The 22,037-nt window shown below is 41.0% G+C and overlaps 1 protein-coding gene across 1 annotated transcript in view; it reads left to right on the forward strand.

The window, feature by feature from the left end:
- TTN (titin) overlaps positions 1-22,037 on the forward strand; it is a 310,344-nt gene that overhangs the window by 278,792 nt on the left and 9,515 nt on the right. Inside the window, exons 295-325 of the mRNA XM_087705592.1 lie at positions 24-320; positions 422-1,009; positions 1,098-1,400; positions 1,526-1,822; positions 2,083-2,370; positions 2,464-2,763; positions 2,864-3,166; positions 3,969-4,274; positions 4,375-6,141; positions 6,235-6,531; positions 7,526-7,813; positions 7,935-8,234; positions 8,324-10,390; positions 10,492-10,794; positions 10,892-11,197; positions 11,303-11,593; positions 11,699-11,998; positions 12,097-12,402; positions 13,362-13,667; positions 13,767-14,048; positions 14,288-14,881; positions 14,984-15,271; positions 15,394-15,693; positions 16,180-16,482; positions 16,621-16,923; positions 17,031-17,615; positions 18,101-18,406; positions 18,503-18,802; positions 19,820-20,395; positions 20,815-21,120; positions 21,218-21,811. Of these exons, the coding sequence (XP_087561718.1) occupies positions 24-320; positions 422-1,009; positions 1,098-1,400; positions 1,526-1,822; positions 2,083-2,370; positions 2,464-2,763; positions 2,864-3,166; positions 3,969-4,274; positions 4,375-6,141; positions 6,235-6,531; positions 7,526-7,813; positions 7,935-8,234; positions 8,324-10,390; positions 10,492-10,794; positions 10,892-11,197; positions 11,303-11,593; positions 11,699-11,998; positions 12,097-12,402; positions 13,362-13,667; positions 13,767-14,048; positions 14,288-14,881; positions 14,984-15,271; positions 15,394-15,693; positions 16,180-16,482; positions 16,621-16,923; positions 17,031-17,615; positions 18,101-18,406; positions 18,503-18,802; positions 19,820-20,395; positions 20,815-21,120; positions 21,218-21,811 (13,950 nt within the window). The remainder of the gene's footprint in view (positions 1-23; positions 321-421; positions 1,010-1,097; positions 1,401-1,525; positions 1,823-2,082; positions 2,371-2,463; positions 2,764-2,863; positions 3,167-3,968; positions 4,275-4,374; positions 6,142-6,234; positions 6,532-7,525; positions 7,814-7,934; positions 8,235-8,323; positions 10,391-10,491; positions 10,795-10,891; positions 11,198-11,302; positions 11,594-11,698; positions 11,999-12,096; positions 12,403-13,361; positions 13,668-13,766; positions 14,049-14,287; positions 14,882-14,983; positions 15,272-15,393; positions 15,694-16,179; positions 16,483-16,620; positions 16,924-17,030; positions 17,616-18,100; positions 18,407-18,502; positions 18,803-19,819; positions 20,396-20,814; positions 21,121-21,217; positions 21,812-22,037) is intronic.

The raw sequence follows: 22,037 nt of genomic DNA on the forward strand, positions 1-22,037 counted from the left end.
CAATTTATCTTCCTATTCTTTAGAAAAACCAAGCCCACCTGAAAAACTGGGAGTATCGAGCATTACCAAAGACAGTGTATCCCTTGTATGGCTAAAACCCGAGCATGATGGCGGAAGCAGAATTGTTGGCTACCTTGTTGAAGCCCTAGAGAAAGGACAGCAGAAATGGGTCAAGTGTGCTGTAGTCAAGACGACCCATCACATTGTCCAAGGTCTCAAAGAGAACATGGATTATTTCTTCAGAGTATTTGCTGAAAACGAGGCTGGTCTCAGTGATCCTAGAGAGCTTCTTCTTCCTGTCACAGTTAAAGAAAAAATAGGTATGTATTCCATTACTAAGAATAAAGTTGTCTGAATATAACTGAAAATAGAATCATTGGCATTTTTGATATTTTTAATGTGCTACTATTGCATTTTTCAGAATCGCCTGAAGTGGATATGAAAGGTTTCCCGAACCATACAGTTTATGTGAGAGCTGGTTCAAATCTAAAGGTCGAGATTCCAATTTCGGGAAAACCCTTGCCAAAGGTGTCTTTATCCAGAGATGGCATTCCGCTCAGGCCGACCATGAGGTTTAATACAGAAACCACCGCAGAGTGTGTAATTATTAACCTTAAGGAAAGCGTGGCTACCGATGCTGGTAAATATGACATCACAGCTGCAAACTCCAGTGGCACAACAAAATCCTTCATCAAAATTGTTGTCCTGGATAGACCAGGTCCCCCAGTCGGTCCTGTTGTGATAAGTGACGTCACTGAAGAAGGCGTTGCCCTGATGTGGGAGCCTCCACATTACGATGGCGGAAGCCAAGTCACAAACTACATTGTGCTAAGAAGAGAAACAAGCACTGCTGTTTGGACTGAGGTGTCTGCAACAGTTGCTAGAAATATGATTAAGGTCATGAAGTTAACCACCGGAGAAGAGTATCAGTTCCGTATCAAAGCAGAGAATCGCTTCGGCATTAGTGATCATCTCGATTCAGCGTGTGTAGTTATAAAACTGCCTTATAGTAAGTACCTCTGGTTTTTGGTTCTGGTTCTATGAATTTTTCAGACATAGACATATACTTTGCTAACTTGCCTCTCCTGTTTATTCAGCTACACCTGGGCCACCTTCAACACCATGGATCACTAATGTTACCCGAGAAAGCATCGTTGTTGGATGGCATGAGCCTGTTTCTAATGGAGGCAGTGCGGTCATTGGTTACCACCTGGAAATGAAGGACAGAAACAGTATTTTATGGAAGAAAGTGAATAAAATGATTATACGCACAACTCACTTCAAGGCCTCTACCATTACTGCTGGACTAATTTACGAATTCAGAGTTTACGCTGAAAATGCAGCAGGCATCGGAAAACCAAGTCACCCATCTGATGCAGTTCTTGCAATTGATGCATGTGGTATGTATTCAGTAATACAGCATCGCATTTCTAATGTTGACTTTAGTGCAAACCATTCTTGGTCAGTTAGTATTGAGTACTTATACAAATGTTAATGACAAATGCAATTGTTTTCCAAATTGCAGAACCACCAAGAAACGTTCGAGTCACAGATATTTCCAAGACGTTTGTCAGCCTTTCTTGGACACAACCCGCTTTTGATGGTGGCAGCAAAATCACTGGGTACATTGTGGAGAAACGCGATTTTCCAAATGGAAGATGGGCAAAGGCCAGCTTTACCAATGTCATAGAGACCCTGTTTACTGTATCAGGATTGACTCAAAGCTCTCAATATGAATTCCGTGTATTTGCTAAGAATGCTGCAGGTTCAATTAGTAACCCATCAGATGTTTTAGGACCTGTCACTTGCGTGGACACATATGGTAAGAAATGTATTAACCCCCCCAAAAACTATCTTGTTTTTATTTATAGGATTTGAGTTATCATCACTGGCAGAAATATGCATTCTAGAATTCTTAATATGACAGTATCGCGTAGACCTATATTTAATTTTCTTTTGGGTATCGGATGGTGCAGAATTTTAATTAAAGGGCATATTTCTTCTTACTTAGCTGCTCTTCTGTGAGCCTTTTAGAATGCAAAGTGTCTTAATACCTTCTTATTCCATTTATCTTTCATTAAGGTGCACCTGAAATAGATGTACCACCAGAATATACAGAAGTGGTCAAATACAAAGCTGGCACCTCAGTTAAGCTCAAACTTGGGATTTCAGGAAAACCCATACCGTCAATAGAATGGTTTAGAAATGGCAAAGATGTACAAACAAGTGCCCAGATATCTATTGAAAATACCACTGAATTTGCTTCTATACTGATCAAGGATGCAACGCGTCTCAATAGTGGAAGCTATGAACTGAAATTAAAGAATGCCATGGGTTCAGCATCTGCTACCATTAAAGTACAAATACTTGGTATGCTTTCAAAAGTGTTACACTTCATTGCTCTATTAAATTCCTCTAGCCATGGTTATTCTTGTATATTAATCGATATCATTTGCTCAACAGATAAGCCAGGACCTCCAAGTGGGCCTGTTCACTTTAAAACAGTTACAGCTGAAAAGATTTCTCTTCAGTGGGAACCGCCAGCTGATGATGGAGGAGCCAAAGTGACACACTACGTTGTTGAGAAACGGGAAACAAGCCGAGTGGTATGGTCTATGATCTCAGAGAAACAAGAAGAATGCAATGTCACTACCACGAAAGTCATAAAAGGAAATGAATATGTTTTCCGTATACGAGCGGTAAACAAGTTTGGTGTTGGCGATCCACTGGAATCTGAAAGCGTTGTAGCTAAAAACAGATTTGGTAAGATAGACGTTAACAAATGTATTCTGGAACATCTTTAAGAATGTTGATTATGTTGGTCTAATGTGATTTTTTTCTCTCTCTCTCAATAAAAATACAGTTACTCCTGGACAACCTGGTGTGCCAGAGATCAACATGATAACCAAACAGTCAATGGCTGTAACCTGGACAAGGCCTACTGTGGATGGTGGTAGTGAAATAAGTGGATATTATCTTGAAAAGCGTGATAAGAAAAGCTTAGGCTGGTTCAGAGTCGTTAAAGAAACAATTCGGGACACCAGACAGAAAGTGACAGGACTAACCGAAAACAGTGAATACCAGTTCAGAGTCTCTGCTGTGAATGCAGCTGGTCAAGGCCCCTTCTCTGAAGCATCTGACTTTTTCAAAGCTGCAGATCCTATTGGTAAGAATCTGGGCATGCGAATAGCAGCAAAGTTTTAAAAGGAACAAAAAATAAAAGTTCTTGAAATGGCATGATAGAAAACAAGGACATAGTTTTATTGGTTTCTTTATTTAATGTATGTGCCATCCATTTCATGGTATAAATTGAAAATCCTGGACAGTTTATAAGTAAAATCAAGGGTGGGCTACGGGTTCACCCGTGTTCCGGAAAACCTGTAGCTAACATTATGGCAGGTTAGGAGAACCTCCAAATCCCACTTCTACCCAGCCCCACCCACCACACCATGCCCCTGCCACCACATCACGCCTCTCCCAGGCATCTCCATGTGGCCCATTTTGGATACGAGGTAAATGTAGGACCCACACAGAAGCTCAGGGAGGGGGAAAACGGGTCTTGCGGAAGGCCTCCAGAGCCCAGGGGAGGAAGTTTTCACCCTCCCAGAGGCTCAAGGAAAGTCTCCGGAGCCTGGGAAGTGAAAATGCCCCCCTCCACTGTGGTGCAGAAGACCAACTAGGCCACGACCGCCATGGCCACCACCACCCAGCAACCGAACAGAGAATCCATTGCTGAAATTTTTAAAGTCCACCCCTGAGTAAAATCATAAGTATTGAAAATTTAAAATTAACAAGGTTAGGTCTGTCGGTATTTACTCATCAGGACCCCAAGCCAATTGGCAGAGCCAGTTTTAATGCCCTTCTGAAAGGGCAAAAAGTGGAGGCAGGCCTCACTCATGTTTTGCTGTTTCACCTGTTAAATAGCTAATATTTTGAAGTTTCATGTTATATTTTTATTTGTTTTATAGAAAAGCCTGGGGCCCCTGTTAAGCTAAAGGTTGTGGATACTACAAAGACATCTATTACCCTTAGCTGGACTAAGCCAGTTTATGATGGAGGAAGTGCAATTACCAGCTATGCTATAGAAAAGAGAGAAGGTGATGAAGAAGAATGGTCTGTAGTGAGTGCAAGAGGAGAAGTGAGAACCACAGAATATGTAATTTCTCATCTTCAGCCAGGACTCAGTTACTACTTCCGTGTAGCTGCTATAAATTATGCTGGACAAGGTGAACCTATTGAAATGACAGAACCTGTACAAGCTAAAGACATTCTTGGTACGAAATTTTAATCTTTTTCCTTTATTCTTTCCCATTTTGGGGTTGTATTTTTGGGTTTTCCTCAGTGTTAACAATTTGATGTTGTTGTTTTCTGCAGAGGAGCCAGAAATTGACTTGGATGTGGCTCTCAAGACCTCCATTGTGGCTAAAGCAGGCCAAGACGTGCAGATAATGATCCCATTCAGGGGAAGGCCACCTCCAACCGTCGTATGGAGAAAGAGCGACAAAAATCTTAGCGTTGATGAACGATACACCATCCAGAGCACAGAATCGTCTACTCTTCTTAGCATTCCTCAAGTCACCCGCAACGACACAGGAAAATACACCCTTACGATTGAAAACGGAGTTGGAAAAGCCAAGACCTCTTTTGTGAATGTCAAAGTGCTTGACACTCCCTCTGCATGCCAGAGATTGCACCTCAAAAATGTTTCTCGTGGAACCGTGACTTTGGTATGGGAGCCGCCGCTCATAAATGGTGGCTCTGAAGTTACAAATTATGTCATTGAAAAAAGAGATGCCACAAAGAGAGCTTGGTCTTCTGTTACAGCAAAGTGCTCTAATACATCCTTTAAGATAAATGACTTGTCAGAGAAGATCCCCTATTTCTTCCGCGTTCTCGCCGAAAACGAAAATGGATTAGGTGAACCGTGTGAAACTTTGGAGCCAGTGAAAGCCGCAGAAGTACCTGGACCTGTGAGGGATTTAACCATGAAAGATTCATCCAAGACCTCTGTCACCTTACAGTGGACCAAACCTGAGTTTGATGGTGGTAGTATCATATCCGAGTATGTTATTGAAAAAAGATTAAAGGATGAAACGGAATGGTCATATGCCGGCATAAGCAAGGCATGTGAATTCGAAGTGGAAAAACTGAAGGAGCTTTCAGTTATGGATTTCAGAGTGTCAGCTAAGAATGAAAAAGGAAGAAGCGATGGTGTTACAATTGGGCCAATTACAGTGAAAGATTACGTAATAACCCCTGAAGCAGATCTTTCTGATATACCTGGAGGAGTGGTAAAAGTGAAAATAGGTTACAATGTCCATCTTGAGTTGCCATATAAGGGAAAGCCCATACCCAGCATGAGCTGGCTAAAAGACAACATGCCTCTTAAGGAAAGTGAACTGGTTCGCTTCAAGAAAACGGAAAACAAAATAACATTAAGCATTAAGAATGTGAAGAAGGAAAATGGCGGCAAATACGCCTTAATTCTTGATAATGTTGTCCACAGAAAGTCATTCCCCTTCACAGTTATCACCCTTGGCCCGCCTTCTAAGCCCAAAGGACCAATCAAGCTAGATGAAATCAAAGCAGACAGTATGGTTCTTTCGTGGAACCCCCCTGAAGATGATGGAGGGGGAGAAATTACAGGCTATAGTGTGGAGAAGCGTGAAACTTCACAAACCAACTGGAAGATGGTCTGCTCCAGTGTAGCAAGGACAACCTTCAAAGTTCCAAACCTCGTGAAAGATGCAGAATATCAGTTCAGAATCCGTGCAGAAAATAGATACGGAGTAAGCCCACCACTTAACTCGGTAGAGGTCATAGCTAAACACCAGTTCAAGCCACCAGGTTCACCAGGAAAGCCCGTGGTTTACAATATAACAGCTGACGGAATGACCATATCTTGGGATGCTCCCCTTTACGATGGAGGGGCAGAAATCACCGGGTACCATGTGGAGAAGAAAGAAAGAAATAGCATCCTGTGGCAGAAAGTAAATATTTCATCAATATCTAGTAGAGAATACAGAATCACTGGTCTAATGGATGGCTTGGACTACCAGTTCCGCGTATACGCAGAAAACTCTGCTGGAATAAGCCCTGCTAGTGATCCAAGCAAACTCCATCTGGCTGTTTCCCCAGTTGGTAAGTGATTGGATACCGTATCAAATGCCTATGTTCCTAGCCTGCCGGGAATTGTTTTGCTGATGACTGTGAATGCATTTTATTTTCATTCAGATCCACCTGGCACCCCAGATTATATTGATGTGACAAGAGAGACAATTACTCTCAAATGGACTGCACCCATGCGTGATGGAGGCAGCAAGATTGCAGGTTACAGTGTTGAGAAACGGCAAGGACCTGAAGACCGTTGGGTCAGATGCAATTTTACCGATGTCAGTGAATGCGAATATACAGTTACAGGACTTAGCCCAGGAGACCGATATGAATTCCGAATCCTCGCGAGAAATGCTGTTGGGACTATCAGCCCTCCTTCTCAGTCTTCGGGCTATATCATGACCCGAGATGATGCTAGTAAGTCTTACTTAGTGGCAATAAGTAGTAGTAGTTATCATAAGTGCAGAGATGGTATTCAGCAGGTTCTGACCAGTACTGGAGAACCGGTAACGGGATTTTTGAGTAGTTCTGGAGAACCGGTAAATGCCATCTCTGGCTGGCTCCGCCCCCATCTATTCTCTGCCTCTCGAGTCCCAGCTGATCGGGAGGGAATGGAGATTTTACAGTATCCTTTCCTTGCCACGCCCACAAAGCCAAAGCCACACCCACAAAGCCACGCCCTCAGAACCGGTAGTAAAGAAAATTTGGATCCCACCACTGCATGAGTGGTTATACTTATTCCATTATATGGTACTCAAATCTTTTTAAAAGTTTGTGAGCATGTTAGATTTTCTCAGTCAGAATGAATCAGTATGAAACATTTGGGTCTAACTCTGCAAAATAGTTGCCCCATGCTATGCATTTTTATTATGGGTAGTCCTCAACTTACAACCATGCCTTTAGTGACCATTCGAAGTTATAACAGCACTGAAAAAAATAATAGCTTTCACACTTATGACCATTGCAGCATCCCCATGGTCATGTGATCAAAATTCAGACACTTGGCAACTGACATGTATTTATGACAGTTCTAGTGTCCTTGGATTATGTGATCTCCTTTTGTGACCTTCTGATAAGCAAAGTCAATGGGGAAGCCAGATCCACTTAACAACCATGTAACTCACTTAAGAACTGCAGTGATTCACTTAACAACTGGAGACTGTTTAGGTTGGTGGCAAGGTGGCAAGGAAGGTTGTAAAATGGGGCAAAACTGTTAACAACTGTCTTGCTTAACAACACAAATTTTGGGGACAATTGCACTTGTAAATCAAGGATTACCTATAATGTGTTTCAAGTTCATAGAAAGGAATTGATTAATGTAGTTAAAACTGTTCTTATTCTGGGGAAGATATATTGTGATATTCTGTGAAGACACATTGCAAAGGTTACTTTATTTCTTTTTCTTTTCTAGTCGCACCCACTATTGAATTTGGTGCTGAGCATTTTGAAGGTCTTACAGTCAAAGCAGGTGAAAGCATCAGACTTAAAGCCCTTATCACAGGCCGGCCAGTTCCTCAAGTGACCTGGTTTAAAGACGGAGAAGAGATTGACAAGCGATTGGGCGTTGAAATAACCACCGCTATTGGCCATAGTTCCATATTTGTTAGAGATGCTTCTCGGGACCACCGTGGAATATATAGGGTGGAAGCCAAGAATGCATCAGGCACCAGACAAGAAAACATAACCATAAGAGTCCAAGGTAATTTGGCATTCTTTCAACTAAACTTATTTGCCTCGAACGGAGTAACCTTTTTTGATCAATTTTCTTCATTCTCTACTAAATGCAGCACCACTTAAACAACTGCATGTTTGTGTTACAGATACTCCAGGGAAAATAGGAGGCCCAATACGCTTCACCAATATTTCTGAAGAGAAGGCAACACTGTGGTGGGAACCTCCAGCTAATGACGGCTGTTCAGCCATTACTCATTATGTAATTGAAAAACGTGAAACCAGCAGAGTATCCTGGGCACTAATTGAAGACCACTGTGAAGCCTGCAGCTATACAGCACTTAGATTAATAAAAGGCAATGAGTACCAATTCCGAATCTCTGCAGCTAACAAGTTTGGGGTCGGCAGGCCTCTGGAATCTGACCCTTTTGTAGCACAAGCACATTACAGTAAGTTCACTATCAATAGAAAAAATCCAGTGTGTATGTTAGTTAGCCTTCTCCAAAGCCTTCTCTAATTTTCTGTTTTCATTCTACAGCTGTTCCTGATGCACCCGGGACTCCAGAACCTAGCAATGTAACAGGGAACAGCATCACTCTCACATGGACAAGGCCAAAATCAGATGGTGGAAGTGACATAGATCAATATATCTTGGAGAGAAGAGAAAAGAGAAGCATTCTCTGGGTCAAAGTATGTAGCAAGAGACCCATTTCCGAGACAAGATACAGAGTCACAGGGCTAACTCAGGGCAATGAATATGAGTTCCAGGTTATGGCAGAAAACAAGGCTGGTGTGGGGCCGCCTAGTGGTGTGTCAAGGCTGATTAAATGCAGAGAGCCAGTTCACCCACCAGGTCCTCCGACTGTGGTCAAGGTGATAGATACATCAAAGACGAGTGTCACCTTAGAATGGACCACGCCAGTTTTTGACGGCGGCTTGGAAATCATTGGCTACATCATTGAAATGTGCAAAGCTGATTTGGGAGATTGGCATAAAGTCAATGCTGAGACTTTGATCGCAACCAAGTATACTGTGACTGACTTAGAACCAAATGAGCATTATAAATTCCGAGTCAGTGCTGTGAATACCGCAGGCAAAGGAGAAAGCTGTGAAGTTGCTGCTTCAATACAAACTGTGGATAGGCTTTCTTCCCCTGAACTTGATATTGATGCTAACTTCAAGCAGACTCACATAGTCCGAGCAGGGACAAATATCCGTCTCTTTATTGCCTTCAAGGGCAGACCTGTTCCTATTGCTACATGGTCCAAAGCGGACTCCGATCTCAACTTACGTGCTAACATTCACACAACAGATTCATTCAGTACATTAATGGTAGAGAATTGCAACAGAACAGATGCTGGAAAATATGTGTTTACTGTAGAAAACAACAGTGGTAGCAAGTCTATTGCTTTCACAGTGAAAGTGCTAGATACCCCCGGGCCACCAGGTCCTATTACATTTAAGGATGTGACTAGAGGCTCCATCACTTTAATGTGGGATGCTCCAATTCTGGATGGAGGTGCACGTATCCATCATTATGTTGTGGAGAAGCGAGAAGCAAGCCGCCGTAGCTGGCAGGTTGTTAATGAAAAATGTACCCGCCAAATAACTAAAGTCACTGATCTTGCAGAAGGAGTGCCCTATTTTTACCGTGTCGCAGCAGTAAATGAATATGGAGTAGGTGAGCCATGTGAATTAGCAGAACCAGTGGTGGCCACTGAAGAACCTGCTCCACCTAAGAGATTAGATATTGTTGATACCACTAGGTCATCTGTGGTACTTGCTTGGCTTAAACCTGATCATGACGGTGGCAGCCGTATCACTAGCTATCTACTAGAGATGAAACAGAAAGGAACTGAAGTTTGGCGTGAAGCAGGTCAAACGAAGCAGCTCACTTTTACAGTAGAAGGTCTTACTGAGAACAACGAATATGAATTTAGGGTCAGAGCAAAGAATGATGCTGGTTACAGTCAGCCAAGAGAAGCTTTCTCCTCTGTCATTATTAAAGAGCCACAGATTGAACCAACAGCAGATCTTAGTGGAATAACTAAGCAACTTATAACTTGCAAAGCTGGAAGCTCCTTCACTATTGATATACCAATTAGTGGACGTCCTATTCCAAAAGTAACTTGGAAACTTGAGGAAATGAGACTCAAGGAAACTGATAGAGTGACTATCAAGACAACCAAAGATAGAACTACAATGATTGTTAAGGACAGCATGAGAGGCGACTCTGGCAAATATTATTTGACTCTTGAGAATACGGCTGGTGTGAAGACATTCACTGTCACAGTTATAGTTATTGGAAGGCCAGGTCCAGTTACACGCCCCATAGAAATATCATCAGTGACAGCAGAATCCTGCGTCTTGTCCTGGAAGGAACCTGAAGATGACGGTGGCACTGATATTACCAACTACATTGTTGAAAAACGCGAATCTGGCACAACAGCATGGCAGCTTGTCAACTCCAGCGTCAAGCGTACACAGATCAAAGTTACCCATCTCACTAAATATATGGAATATACTTTCCGGGTCAGTTCTGAAAACCGATTTGGTGTCAGCAAGCCTGTTGAATCAGTTCCAATTGTGGCTGAGCATCCATTTGGTAAGGAATCGTTATCCTAACGAATGTGCATATATTTGTTCCAGTTTTGCTTGAAAAAGAATCCAAGTATTTACAATTTCTCCCCCTCTTTCTTTTATTAGTCCCTCCAAGTCCTCCCACAAGACCCGAGGTCTATTTTGTGTCGGCCAATGCCATGTCCATCAGATGGGAGGAGCCATATCATGATGGTGGCAGCAAAGTTGTGGGATACTGGATTGAAAAGAAAGAGCGCAATACAATCCTTTGGGTAAAGGAAAACAAAATTCCATGCTTTGAATGTGACTACAAAATCACCGGACTTGTAGAAGGCCTGGAGTACCAGTTCAGAACATACGCATTAAATGCTGCTGGAGTGAGCAAAGCCAGTGAAGCTTCTAGGCCAGTAGTGGCCCAAAATCCAGTTGGTAAGCATTACACAGAAAAGGGATAATTCCTATTTTTATTTAAAAGAATCTTTTTTTTAAAAAAAAATGACACCGCCACTATAATGTTCTTTTTCAGATCCACCAGGTAGACCAGAAGTGACAGATGTCACCCGGTCTTCAGTTTCATTGAGCTGGACTGCTCCTCTTTATGACGGTGGAAGCAAAATTGTTGGCTATATTGTAGAACGCAAGCCCTACCATGCGACTGGAGATGGACGCTGGTTGAAATGCAATTACACCATTGTTTCAGAAAACTTCTTTACGGTAACAGCCCTCAGTGAAGGAGAGGAATATGAATTCCGTGTCTTAGCCAAGAATTCTGCTGGTGTGATTAGCAAAGGTTCTGAAACCACAGGTGCCGTCACCTGCAAAGATGAATATTGTAAGACTTTTTTTCTTAACAGATATTTAAATTATGTTAAAAATGTCACCTTTAAAAGAAATTTATGTTGAGACTTTATTCGTCTTGGTTTTGTTTTTTTCACAGCACCACCAAAAGCTGAGCTGGATGCCAAATTACAAGTAGATGTTGTAACTGTTAGGGCTGGTTCTGATCTTGTCCTTGAGGCATCGATTGGTGGAAAGCCGGAACCCAAAGTGTTTTGGTCTAAAGGCGACAAGGAGTTGGATTTATGTGAGAAGATCTCTTTGCAATATACCAGCAAGCATGCTGTTGCAATCATCAAGTTCTGTGACAGAAGCGATACTGGAAAATACACATTAACTGTTAAAAATGCTAGCGGAACCAAACAAGTTTCTGTTTTGGTCAAAGTACTGGGTGAGTATTTCACGGTTCATAATTTTCTGAGAGAACAAAATCTTTCTTTTCAAGCCAATGTTATATCATTGCATTATTGGGGTTTGTTTTTGCTTTGGTCTACAGATTCTCCTGGTCCATGTGCTGGCAAGATCACCATCAGCAGAGTGACAGAGGAGAAATGTACCTTGGCTTGGAATGCTCCTCAAGAAGATGGAGGAGCAGAAATTACTCACTACATTGTAGAGAGACGTGAAACTAGCAGGCTGAACTGGGTGTTTGTTAATGCGGAATGTGCAACACATTCGTGTGTAGCGACGAGACTTATCAAGAATAATGAATACGTATTCCGTGTAAGAGCTGTCAATAAGTATGGGCCCGGAGTTCCACTTGAATCAGAAACAATGATTGCTAGAAATTCATTTAGTAAGTGCCTCCTTGGTTCGGTTAAAAAAATTATTCTGGATAGATGTGTAAGGGCTATCTAATTTTTTTTCTTCTTTTTTTGAAAAAAATCATTTCAGCTATTCCATCACCTCCTGGGATGCCAGAATCAGTGGGTGCTGGCAAAGAGCACATCATTATTCAGTGGTTGAAACCAGAATCTGATGGCGGTAGTGAAATAAGCACCTATCTGGTCGATAAACGAGAAAAGAGAAGTCTACGGTGGACACGAGTAAACAGAGACTACACCATTTATGACACCAGGTTGAAAGTCACCAGTCTCATGGAAGGCAGCGAATATCAGTTCCGTATTACAGCAGTAAATGCTGCTGGAAACAGTGAGCCTAGCGAAGCTTCTCAATATATTTTGTGCAAAGAACCATCATGTAAGTTCCCCAAATTTATATCTTTATAGTTAATTCCAAATCGAGTGATATAAATGATTTCCTAGTCAAATAGTCAATAGGTTTTTTTAAATAATTCGGAATCTCAGGTGAATTGCTTGTTTGTTTATTATTTATGACCTTTATCTGATATCTTGTAACAAAGTTCTCAGGGTCACTTACGCTTTTGCACTTAATTCAGTGAAATATTATAAAACTCAATTCTCTTTTAGTTGGCATAGATGGGCATCCGGATTGATTAGATTGAAATAATTATCAATAGTCGATGTTCTGTCAGAAATAGTGCTCCATTTAAACCAGCAAACAGTACTTGTTTAACAAAAACAAAAATTAAAACCAAAAGATTTGAGTTTGAGCATTAAAGATCACAAGTCCAGCTGGTTCTGTACAATTGTGACAGGTAATTCCTTTTAGGGACAGGGGTGTCAATAGATTATATTGCACTTATGATCTAATTCATCACCATGTATATTTCCATCAGAGAACGTTTCCCTAGATCAGGTAAATGAATAACTCTAGCGTTTTGTTTTCTGAAGACTTATATTATCTTTTAGGTCAGAGGTCAAAGTGAATTGAAACATATTAGGCCTTTAAAAACATTGAATTTATTTAATTATTTGCAAAACAACTGAGGAAGTCTTTCTCAAAGTCTTACATAGGTTGTTATGTTGTAGAATTTGTATGTTCCGATTTGAGTTGATTTACCTTTAAAGAGAGAATAAAAAGGAACTACTCATATGGAGTAATACAAATGGTCTGAATTTCTAAACAGTTTTCCCTGTGAGATGTCCATCTATTCTATAGCATACTTGTTCAGAAATAGGAAGATGGATAATTATGTCATTATCAAGCTTTTTGCAATCAAAATTAAATGTATACATGAAAGAATGGAAGCCTTCAAGGAAAATAATAACAATAACCATTTGTTCTTTTTTCCAAAGATACTCCCGCACCTCCTTCACCTCCAAGAGTTGTAGATACTACTAGGACCAGCATAAGCTTAGCATGGACAAAGCCCACATATGACGGTGGAGTTGATATATTGGGCTATATTCTTGAAATGAAAGAAGAAGGCACTGACCAATGGTACAGAGTCCATACCACAGCCACCATAAGGAACCCTGAATTCACTGTGACTGGTCTTAGACCAAGCCAGAAATACCGCTTTAGAGTGGCTGCCACCAACATAAACGGAATAAGTGAATACAGCGAGTCGCCAGCCGAAATAGAACCTGTGGAAAGGCTAGGTAATGTGACATTGATAAAGCATTCATAGATTTCTATTTAAACATCTGTTTAGAATATTCAAATGGAAGCTTATCTTTTATTTCTCCTCCCATTGACAGAAATACCCGCTCTTGAGCTTACTGATGACCTAAAGAAGACCGTTACTGTCCGAGCTGGCGGCTCTTTACGTCTAATGGTCTCAGTGTCTGGCAGACCAGCGCCAATAATTATGTGGAGTAAAGCAGGTGTTGACCTAGCAAGTCGGGCTATCATTGACACCACCGACAGCTATACACTCTTGGTTGTGGACAAAGTTAACCGGTACGACGCTGGGAAATACGTCATTGAGGCTGAGAATCAATCAGGAAAGAAATCAGCAACCGTGCTTGTAAAAGTCTATGGTAAGTTAACCCCTTTTAATTTCTTTTTACAGTCACCTTGTTTGTTTCAGTTTAAAAGATATTTGGAGCTGCACCACAATCAAGTAACAGAGAGCCAGGCAAACTGCAAAAAGAGAAAACGTTATAAGGAAGATTATGCCCGGGACGGTCTAGATGTACTGTTTTGTCAATAAAGAAAAGAATTGTATTGGACAACACAGTATAATAAATCATTAATATTTTCTTTCGCTCCCCCATAGATACTCCTGGCCCTCCAGGGGCTGTGAGAGTAAAAGAAGTCACAAAAGAATCTGTAACTATTACTTGGGATGTTCCTGCCATTGATGGTGGAGCACCAGTCAATAACTACATCATTGAGAAACGTGAGGCTGCCATGAGAGCTTACAAAACAGTCACCACCAAATGCAACAAAACCATTTACAGAATTTCTGGACTCATGGAAGGCGCTCTATACTATTTCCGAGTTCTGCCAGAAAACATCTATGGAATAGGTGAACCATGTGAGACATTGGATACAGTGCTTATATCTGAAGTCCCAAGTGTGCCACAGAAACTGGAGGTGGTCGACATTACCAAATCTACCGTATCACTTGCCTGGGAAAAACCACAGCATGATGGTGGCAGCAGATTAACTGGCTATGTCATTGAGGCCAGTCGAGTTGGAACAGAGCGGTGGATGAAAGTTGTAACCCTGAAACCTACAGTCTTTGAGCATACAATCATTTCATTAAATGAAGGAGAACAGTACCTGTTTAGAGTCAGAGCCCAAAACCAGAAAGGTGTCTCGGAACCAAGAGAAATAGTCACAGGCGTCACCGTCCAAGAACAAAAAGGTAAAAGCCCTGGTTGAAAAGCGAAAGTTTGTTCAAAACAATGATTCGTGGTTTGACTTGATTAACCATATCCCTTTTTTAAACTCTCTTTTTTTTTTTTAGTTCTACCCGCAATTGATCTTGCTGGAATTCCTCAAAAGACTATTCATGTGCCAACTGGAAAACCTATAGAACTGGCCATTCCAATTTCTGGACGTCCACCTCCTGCTGTTTCTTGGTTCTTTGCTGGCTCTAAACTAAAAGAATCAGAGCGTGTCAAAATCGAAACAGTTGCTAAACTCACTAAATTAACCATACGCGAAACAACAATACGAGATACTGGAACATATACACTTGAACTGAAGAATACGACAGGAACTGTTCTTGAAACAATCAAAGTTATTATTCTTGGTAAGATTTTTGGTTGGTTGGTTTAAAATATATCCCTGCCCCCTTTTTTTATCATTCCCACCCTCCCCGCTAAGCAAACCACACTATTTTTGAATCCTTTATGCTTTTTTACTTTTTCACAGATAAACCAGGACCACCCACTGGACCTATTAAAGTAGTTGACATTGATTCAACTTTTGTAACTATTTCCTGGGAACCACCTGAGATGGATGGTGGTGCAACATTAAGTGGATACGTGGTAGAACTACGTGATGCCCACCGTCCAGGATGGTTACCAGTATCTGAATCAGTAACTCGGACAACATTTAAATTTTCTAAACTGATTGAAGGAGCTGAATATGTATTCCGTGTGGCTGCTACAAACCGCTTTGGAATTGGATCCTACTTGCAATCTGAGATTATAGAATGCAGGAGCAGAATAAGTAAGTTAATATTTTGCATTACAAACTAAAAAGAAGTATGAAGAAATATTTTAAGACCAGTGTTACATACCTTCTGTTCTTCTTTTGTTTAAATAATCAGTTACATTGAACTAGTCACAAAGTAGTTAAGATAGATGATAGATAGATAGATAGATAGATAGATAGATAGATAGATAGATAGATAGATAGATAGATAGATGGATGGATGGATGGATGGATGGATGGATGGATGGATGGATGGATGATAGATAGATGATAGATAGATAGATAGATAGATAGATAGATAGATAGATAGATAGATAGATAGATAGATATGATAGATAGGGATGGATGGATGGAGATGGAGAGGGAGAGGGAGATGGAGATACCTAGAGATGATAAATAGATAATAGGGATACATATATAAAACTATGCTTGAATAGAGGGAACATAATATGACTTTAAATAGAGTCATGTTCTCAATATTTTTCTTCTTTATCCATCTAGGCATCCCAGGTCCTCCTGGTACTCCAGAAGTGTTTGATGTCTGCCGTGATGGAATGACACTTACTTGGTATCCACCCGAAGAGGATGGTGGTTCACAGATCTCTGGTTACATTGTGGAACGCAAGGAAGTTAGATCAGAACGCTGGGTCCGTGTAAACAAAATTGCTGTCACTATGACACGTTATCGGTCAACAGGGTTAATTGAAGGCCTGGAGTATGAACACCGCATCACAGCTATCAATGCTAGGGGCACTGGCAAACCAAGCCGAGCATCAAAGCCTACGATTGCTATGGATCCAATTGGTAAATAATGTACTACATTTGCTAGGAAATACTTAAGAAATAGTAGACGCTAATAGATTGAACTGTCTTTTTGAGAAACAGTGTTAAATGTGCAGTCCTCTTAACTAGAGCTGTGTCTGTTCTCATTATGTATTCCAGCTCCTCCCGGCAAACCTCAAAATCCAAGGGTTACAGATACTACAAGAACATCAATTTCCTTGGCTTGGAGTCCACCTGAAGATGAAGGTGGATCTAAAGTCACTGGCTATTTAATTGAAATGCAAAAAGTTGACCAATTTGAATGGACAAAATGTAACACCACACCCACCAAAATTCGTGAATACACTCTAACCCATCTTCCACAAGGGGCCGAGTATAGATTCCGTATCATAGCTTGTAATGCTGGAGGTCCTGGAGAACCCGCAGAAGTACCAGGAACAGCCAAAGTAACAGAAATGCTTGGTAAGAAAATCCAGCTGTTTCTCCTTAATGGAACCCAATGTTTAAATCTTAACAACACTGTTTAACTATTTTGCATCTGACACGAGATGTTTTTTCCCTTGTCCCAGAATATCCTGATTATGTACTGGATGAAAAATACCTGGAAGGTCTATTTGTAAGGCAAGGTGGAGTAATTAAGCTCACAGTGCCAATTAAAGGTAAACCTATTCCAATTTGCAAATGGACGAAGGAAGGACACGACATCCTCCAGAGAGCGATGATTGCCACTTCTGAAACAGACACTGAATTGGTGATCAAAGATGCAGAAAGGGAAGATTCTGGTACTTACGATTTAACACTTGAGAACAAATGTGGCAAGAAAGTAGTCTACATCAAAGTCAGAGTCATTGGCATTCCAAATCCACCAGAAGGGCCACTTGAATATGACGACATACAAGGGCGCTCCGTTAGAGTCAGCTGGAAGTCTCCCACTGATGACGGTGGTGCTGATATATTGGGATATATTGTTGAAAGGCGTGAAGTACCAAAGACTGCCTGGTACACAGTGGGTTCCAGAGTAAAAGGCACATCCATGGTGGTGAAAGGACTCAAAGAAAATGTGGAATACCACTTCCGTGTTTATGCTGAAAACCAGTTTGGTGTCAGCAGATCCCTGAAATCTGAAGAGCCAGTGGTGCCAAAAACACCTTTGAGTAAGTACACATCTCAGTTCTGGTGGTGTTAGTTGTTGTTGTTGTGTCATTACTGGGAAAAAAATATTCTTTTTTTTTTTGCAAAAGCTATGTCTTCTGATATGTCCACAAGGGAAAAATGTGAGATAGCACTAGTAATAGCACTTAGACTTATATACCGCTTCATAATGCTTTATGGCCCTAAGTGGTTTACAGAGTCAGCTTATTGCCCCCCCCCAACAATCTGGATCCTCATTTTACCGACCTCAGAAGGAGGGGAAGGCTGAGTCAACCTTGAGTCTGATGAGGATTGAACCTCTGGTACTTAGCAGAATTAGCCTACAATACTGCATTCTAACCACTGCGCCACCATGCTCAGTGGTTAGGTTAGGATGAAAGATAATGACTTGCCTAGAGTCATTTCTAAAATATCACAACTGAATAGAGATTTAAACTCAGTGTTCCTGGGGGAAGATATATAGTAATCGTTGTGTTCTTCTTAACAGATCCACCAGAGCCTCCAAGTTATCCACCAGAAATACTTGATGTCACAAAAAGTTCTATTTACTTATCTTGGTCCAGACCTAGAGATGACGGTGGCTCTCGTGTCACTGGCTATTATATTGAACGTAGAGAAACATCTACTGACAAATGGGTTAGGCACAACAAGACCCACGTCACGGCTACAATGTTTACAGTCACAGGACTGGTTCCAGATGCTGAATATCAGTTCCGTATTATCGCCCAAAATGATATTGGTGAAAGTGAACCAAGCCCTGCTTCTGAACCAGTTGTGTGCAAGGATCCATTTGGTATGTAAATATAAAATCAATTATCAGAGGGCATTCAGGTAAAAATTTGGAAGAAGACAAATCTTCATTTCTTTTTCATTTCCCCTCATTTTTCAGATAAACCAAGCCAGCCTGGAGAAATTGAGATCACTTCTGTATTTAAAGATAGTATTACTCTAGAATGGGAGCGCCCTGAATGCGATGGTGGTAAAGACATCATTGGATACTGGGTTGAATATCGCCAATATGGAGAGACCGCATGGAAAAAATGCAATAAAGAGCGTATCAAAGACAGGCAGTTTACAGTGGGAGGCTTGTTGGAAGCTACAGAATATGAATTCAGAGTTTTTGCGGAAAATGAAACCGGAATCAGCAGGCCACGTAGAACAGCAATGACAGTGAAGACAAGACTGACATGTAAGATATATTCATTATGTTTTACGGTATAATTTGCAATGTTATTAGAAGATACTAAAATAAAGAGGAGAATTCGATTGATCAGTAATGTTGGTTGATTTGATTATATCGTTTAGAAGCAACTTGACAGTTCTAACATAAAGGCTGAGAAATTTAATACAGGTAGTCCTTGACTTATGACCACAATTGAGTCAAAAATTTCAGTTGCTAAGCAAGACAGTTATTAAATGAGTTTTGCCCAATTTTACGGCCTTTCTTGCCACGATTGTTAAGTGGATCACTGCAGTTGTTAAGTCAGTAACACAATTGTTAAGTGAATCTGGCTTCCCCATTGGCTTTGTTTGTCAGAAGGTCACAAAAGGGGATCATATGACCCTGGGACACTGCATACATATGAACCAGTTGACAAGCAACCAGTTGAATTTTGATCACATGACTATGGGAGATGTTGAAACAGTAGTAAGTCTGAAAAATGGTAATAAGTCACTTTTTTCAGTACCATTGTAACTTTGAACAGTCACTAAATGAACTGTTAGATGTTGAGGACCACCTGTATATTTCTTCTGCTGAATGGATCACAATATAGCAACAGCACTTAGACTTATATACCGCTTCACAATGCTTTACAGCCCTCTCTAAGCAGTTCACAGAGTCAGCATATTGCCTGTAGCAATCTCGGTACCCATTCTACTGATCGCAGAAGGATGGGAGGCAGAGTCAACCTTGAGCCAGTGAGAATTGAACTGCCACACTGCAGGCAGCCGTCAATCAGAAGAAGTAGCCTGCAGTATCTCATTCTAACCACTGTGCCACCACGACACAGTATATGATAAATAAACTTCACATACACTATGTGATATTAATGAAATTAAATATGATTTTAATGTTTAGGGTGGGAAATTATGGTTAATGCTATGATATTTTGGTTGAAAAGATGGGGCACACTGAAATAAAATATATTTTAAAAAATAGGGAACATTCAGGATTTTTTTTTTCTTTCCCCTTGTATAAATGCAGCCGGAGAAGCACCTGGTGTAAGACAAGAAATAAAGGATGTCACTACAAACCTAGGGGAGGCAGGTCAGCTATCATGCCAGATTATTGGGAGACCTCTTCCTGACATTAAATGGTATCGTTTTGGCAAAGAACTAATACAGAGCCGAAAATATAAGATGTCGTCTGATGGGCGCACCCATACACTGACGGTGCTGACAGAAGAGCAAGAAGATGAAGGACTTTACACCTGTAAGGCTACCAATGATGTTGGAGAAATTGAAACCAGCGGCAAGCTCTTATTGCACGCTCCTCCACAATTCCATTCTGGTTACCCCTTGAAAGAGAAATACCGCGCAGGTGTAGGTTCTACTCTTCGCCTCCATGTTGTCTACATTGGTCGTCCAGTGCCTGCTATTACTTGGTTCCATGACAAGAAACTTTTAAAGAACACTGAAACCATTACAATTGAGAACACGGAGCATTATACCCACCTTTCCATCAAAAATGTACAGCACAAAACGCATGCCGGAAAGTACAAAGTTCAACTCAGTAACATTTTCGGAAGTGTTGATACTGTACTCAATGTGGAAATACAAGGTAAGTGCTACCTTTGCTTTCAGTGTCGACTGGCGACTACGCGGAGGAGAGCCTTTTCAGTATTAGCTCCGACCCTTTGGAACGATCTCCCCATGGAGATTCGTACCCTCACCACCCTCCAGACCTTCCGCACAGCCCTCAAGATCTGGCTATCCCATCAGGACCGGGGTTAAAGATTATAATCCGTCCCCTCCCGAATGATGAATGTTGCTTCTATTTTTTAATTACGTATTGTTTTATATGTCATTGTGTGTACTCCCTCCCCTATACGTTGTAAGCCGCCCTGAGTCCCCTCAGGGAAAAGGGCGGCCTATAAATAAATTTATCTAAATCTAAATCTAATCTTTCTTTTCCCCCACTGGAAGTTAATCAACCATGTTTTTCAAGTATGGCTTGATGCCCCATCTTCTTTCCTGCAGATAAACCAGATAAACCAGCAGGACCAATTGTGGTGGAAGCTCTGCTGAAGAACTCTGCGGTCATCAGCTGGAAGACACCTGAAGATGACGGGGGTGCCTTCATCACAAATTACGTTGTAGAGAAAAGAGAAGCAAAAGAAGGTGCTGAGTGGCAATTGGTGTCATCAAGTATCTCTGGCACAACGTGTAGGATTGTAAATCTCATTGAAAACGCAGGGTATTATTTCCGTGTCTCTGCTCAGAATGTATTTGGCATCAGTGAAGCATTAGAGGTTTCCTCAGTTGTTATTATCAAGACAGCTTTTGGTAAGTACACGTAAAAGTAAAGCATCATCCACTGTTAAATTTATAACCATCTACTAAGCAAATCGACGTCATATCCTGGAAATGTTTTATTTTACAGAAAAACCAGGACATCCAGTGCAGCTAAATGTATCTGCTATTACAAAAGATTCCTGTGTTGTATCTTGGAGGCCGCCTGCAAGTGATGGAGGCTCAAAGATTAGAAATTACTACCTTGAAAAGCGGGAAAAGAAGCAGAACAAATGGATTGCTGTAACCACAGAAGAAATTCGTGAGACTGTCTATTCTGTCACAGGCCTTATTGAAGGTCTGGAATATGAATTCCGTGTCAAATGTGAAAATCTAGGTGGCGAGAGTGAATGGAGTGAAATTTCACAACCGATCACTCCCAAATCTGATATACCAATTCAGGCACCACATTTCAAAGAAGAAGTCAGAAATCTGAACGTGAAATTTAGAGGTCATGCCACATTTGTTTGCAAAATCACCGGTCACCCTAAACCTATTGTAAAATGGTTCAGGCAGGGCAAGGAGATTATGCCAGATGGTGAAAAGGTGAAGATACAAGAATTTAAGGGAGGATATCATCAACTGGTGATTACAAATGTAACAGACGACGATGCTACCGTATACCAAGTGAGAGCAACCAACCAAGGGGGATCTATTTCTGGAAGTGCATCCTTAGATGTTGAAGGTAAATTATCTGTGGGTTTTTTTTAGCTGCAATCATTTTTTGTTAAAATTTGAAATGCAAGCTAATTGACAAAAATCCTATTTCAATTTGATTCCTATATTTATGATCTTTGTCCAATAATTTCAGCACTAACACAGGTTTAGATTAGCCTTCAGACATGATACCATTGCATGGAGTCTCATCTAAATAGCAGGCTTTATAGACTAATATTCAATAGTTTGAAAAA

The sequence above is a fragment of the Thamnophis sirtalis genome, unplaced genomic scaffold, assembly GCF_051295495.1.
Source record: "Thamnophis sirtalis isolate CommonGarterSnake01/CBP01778 unplaced genomic scaffold, rThaSir2_p1.2 scaffold_1, whole genome shotgun sequence".
NCBI classification, from domain to species: Eukaryota; Metazoa; Chordata; class Lepidosauria; order Squamata; family Natricidae; genus Thamnophis; species Thamnophis sirtalis.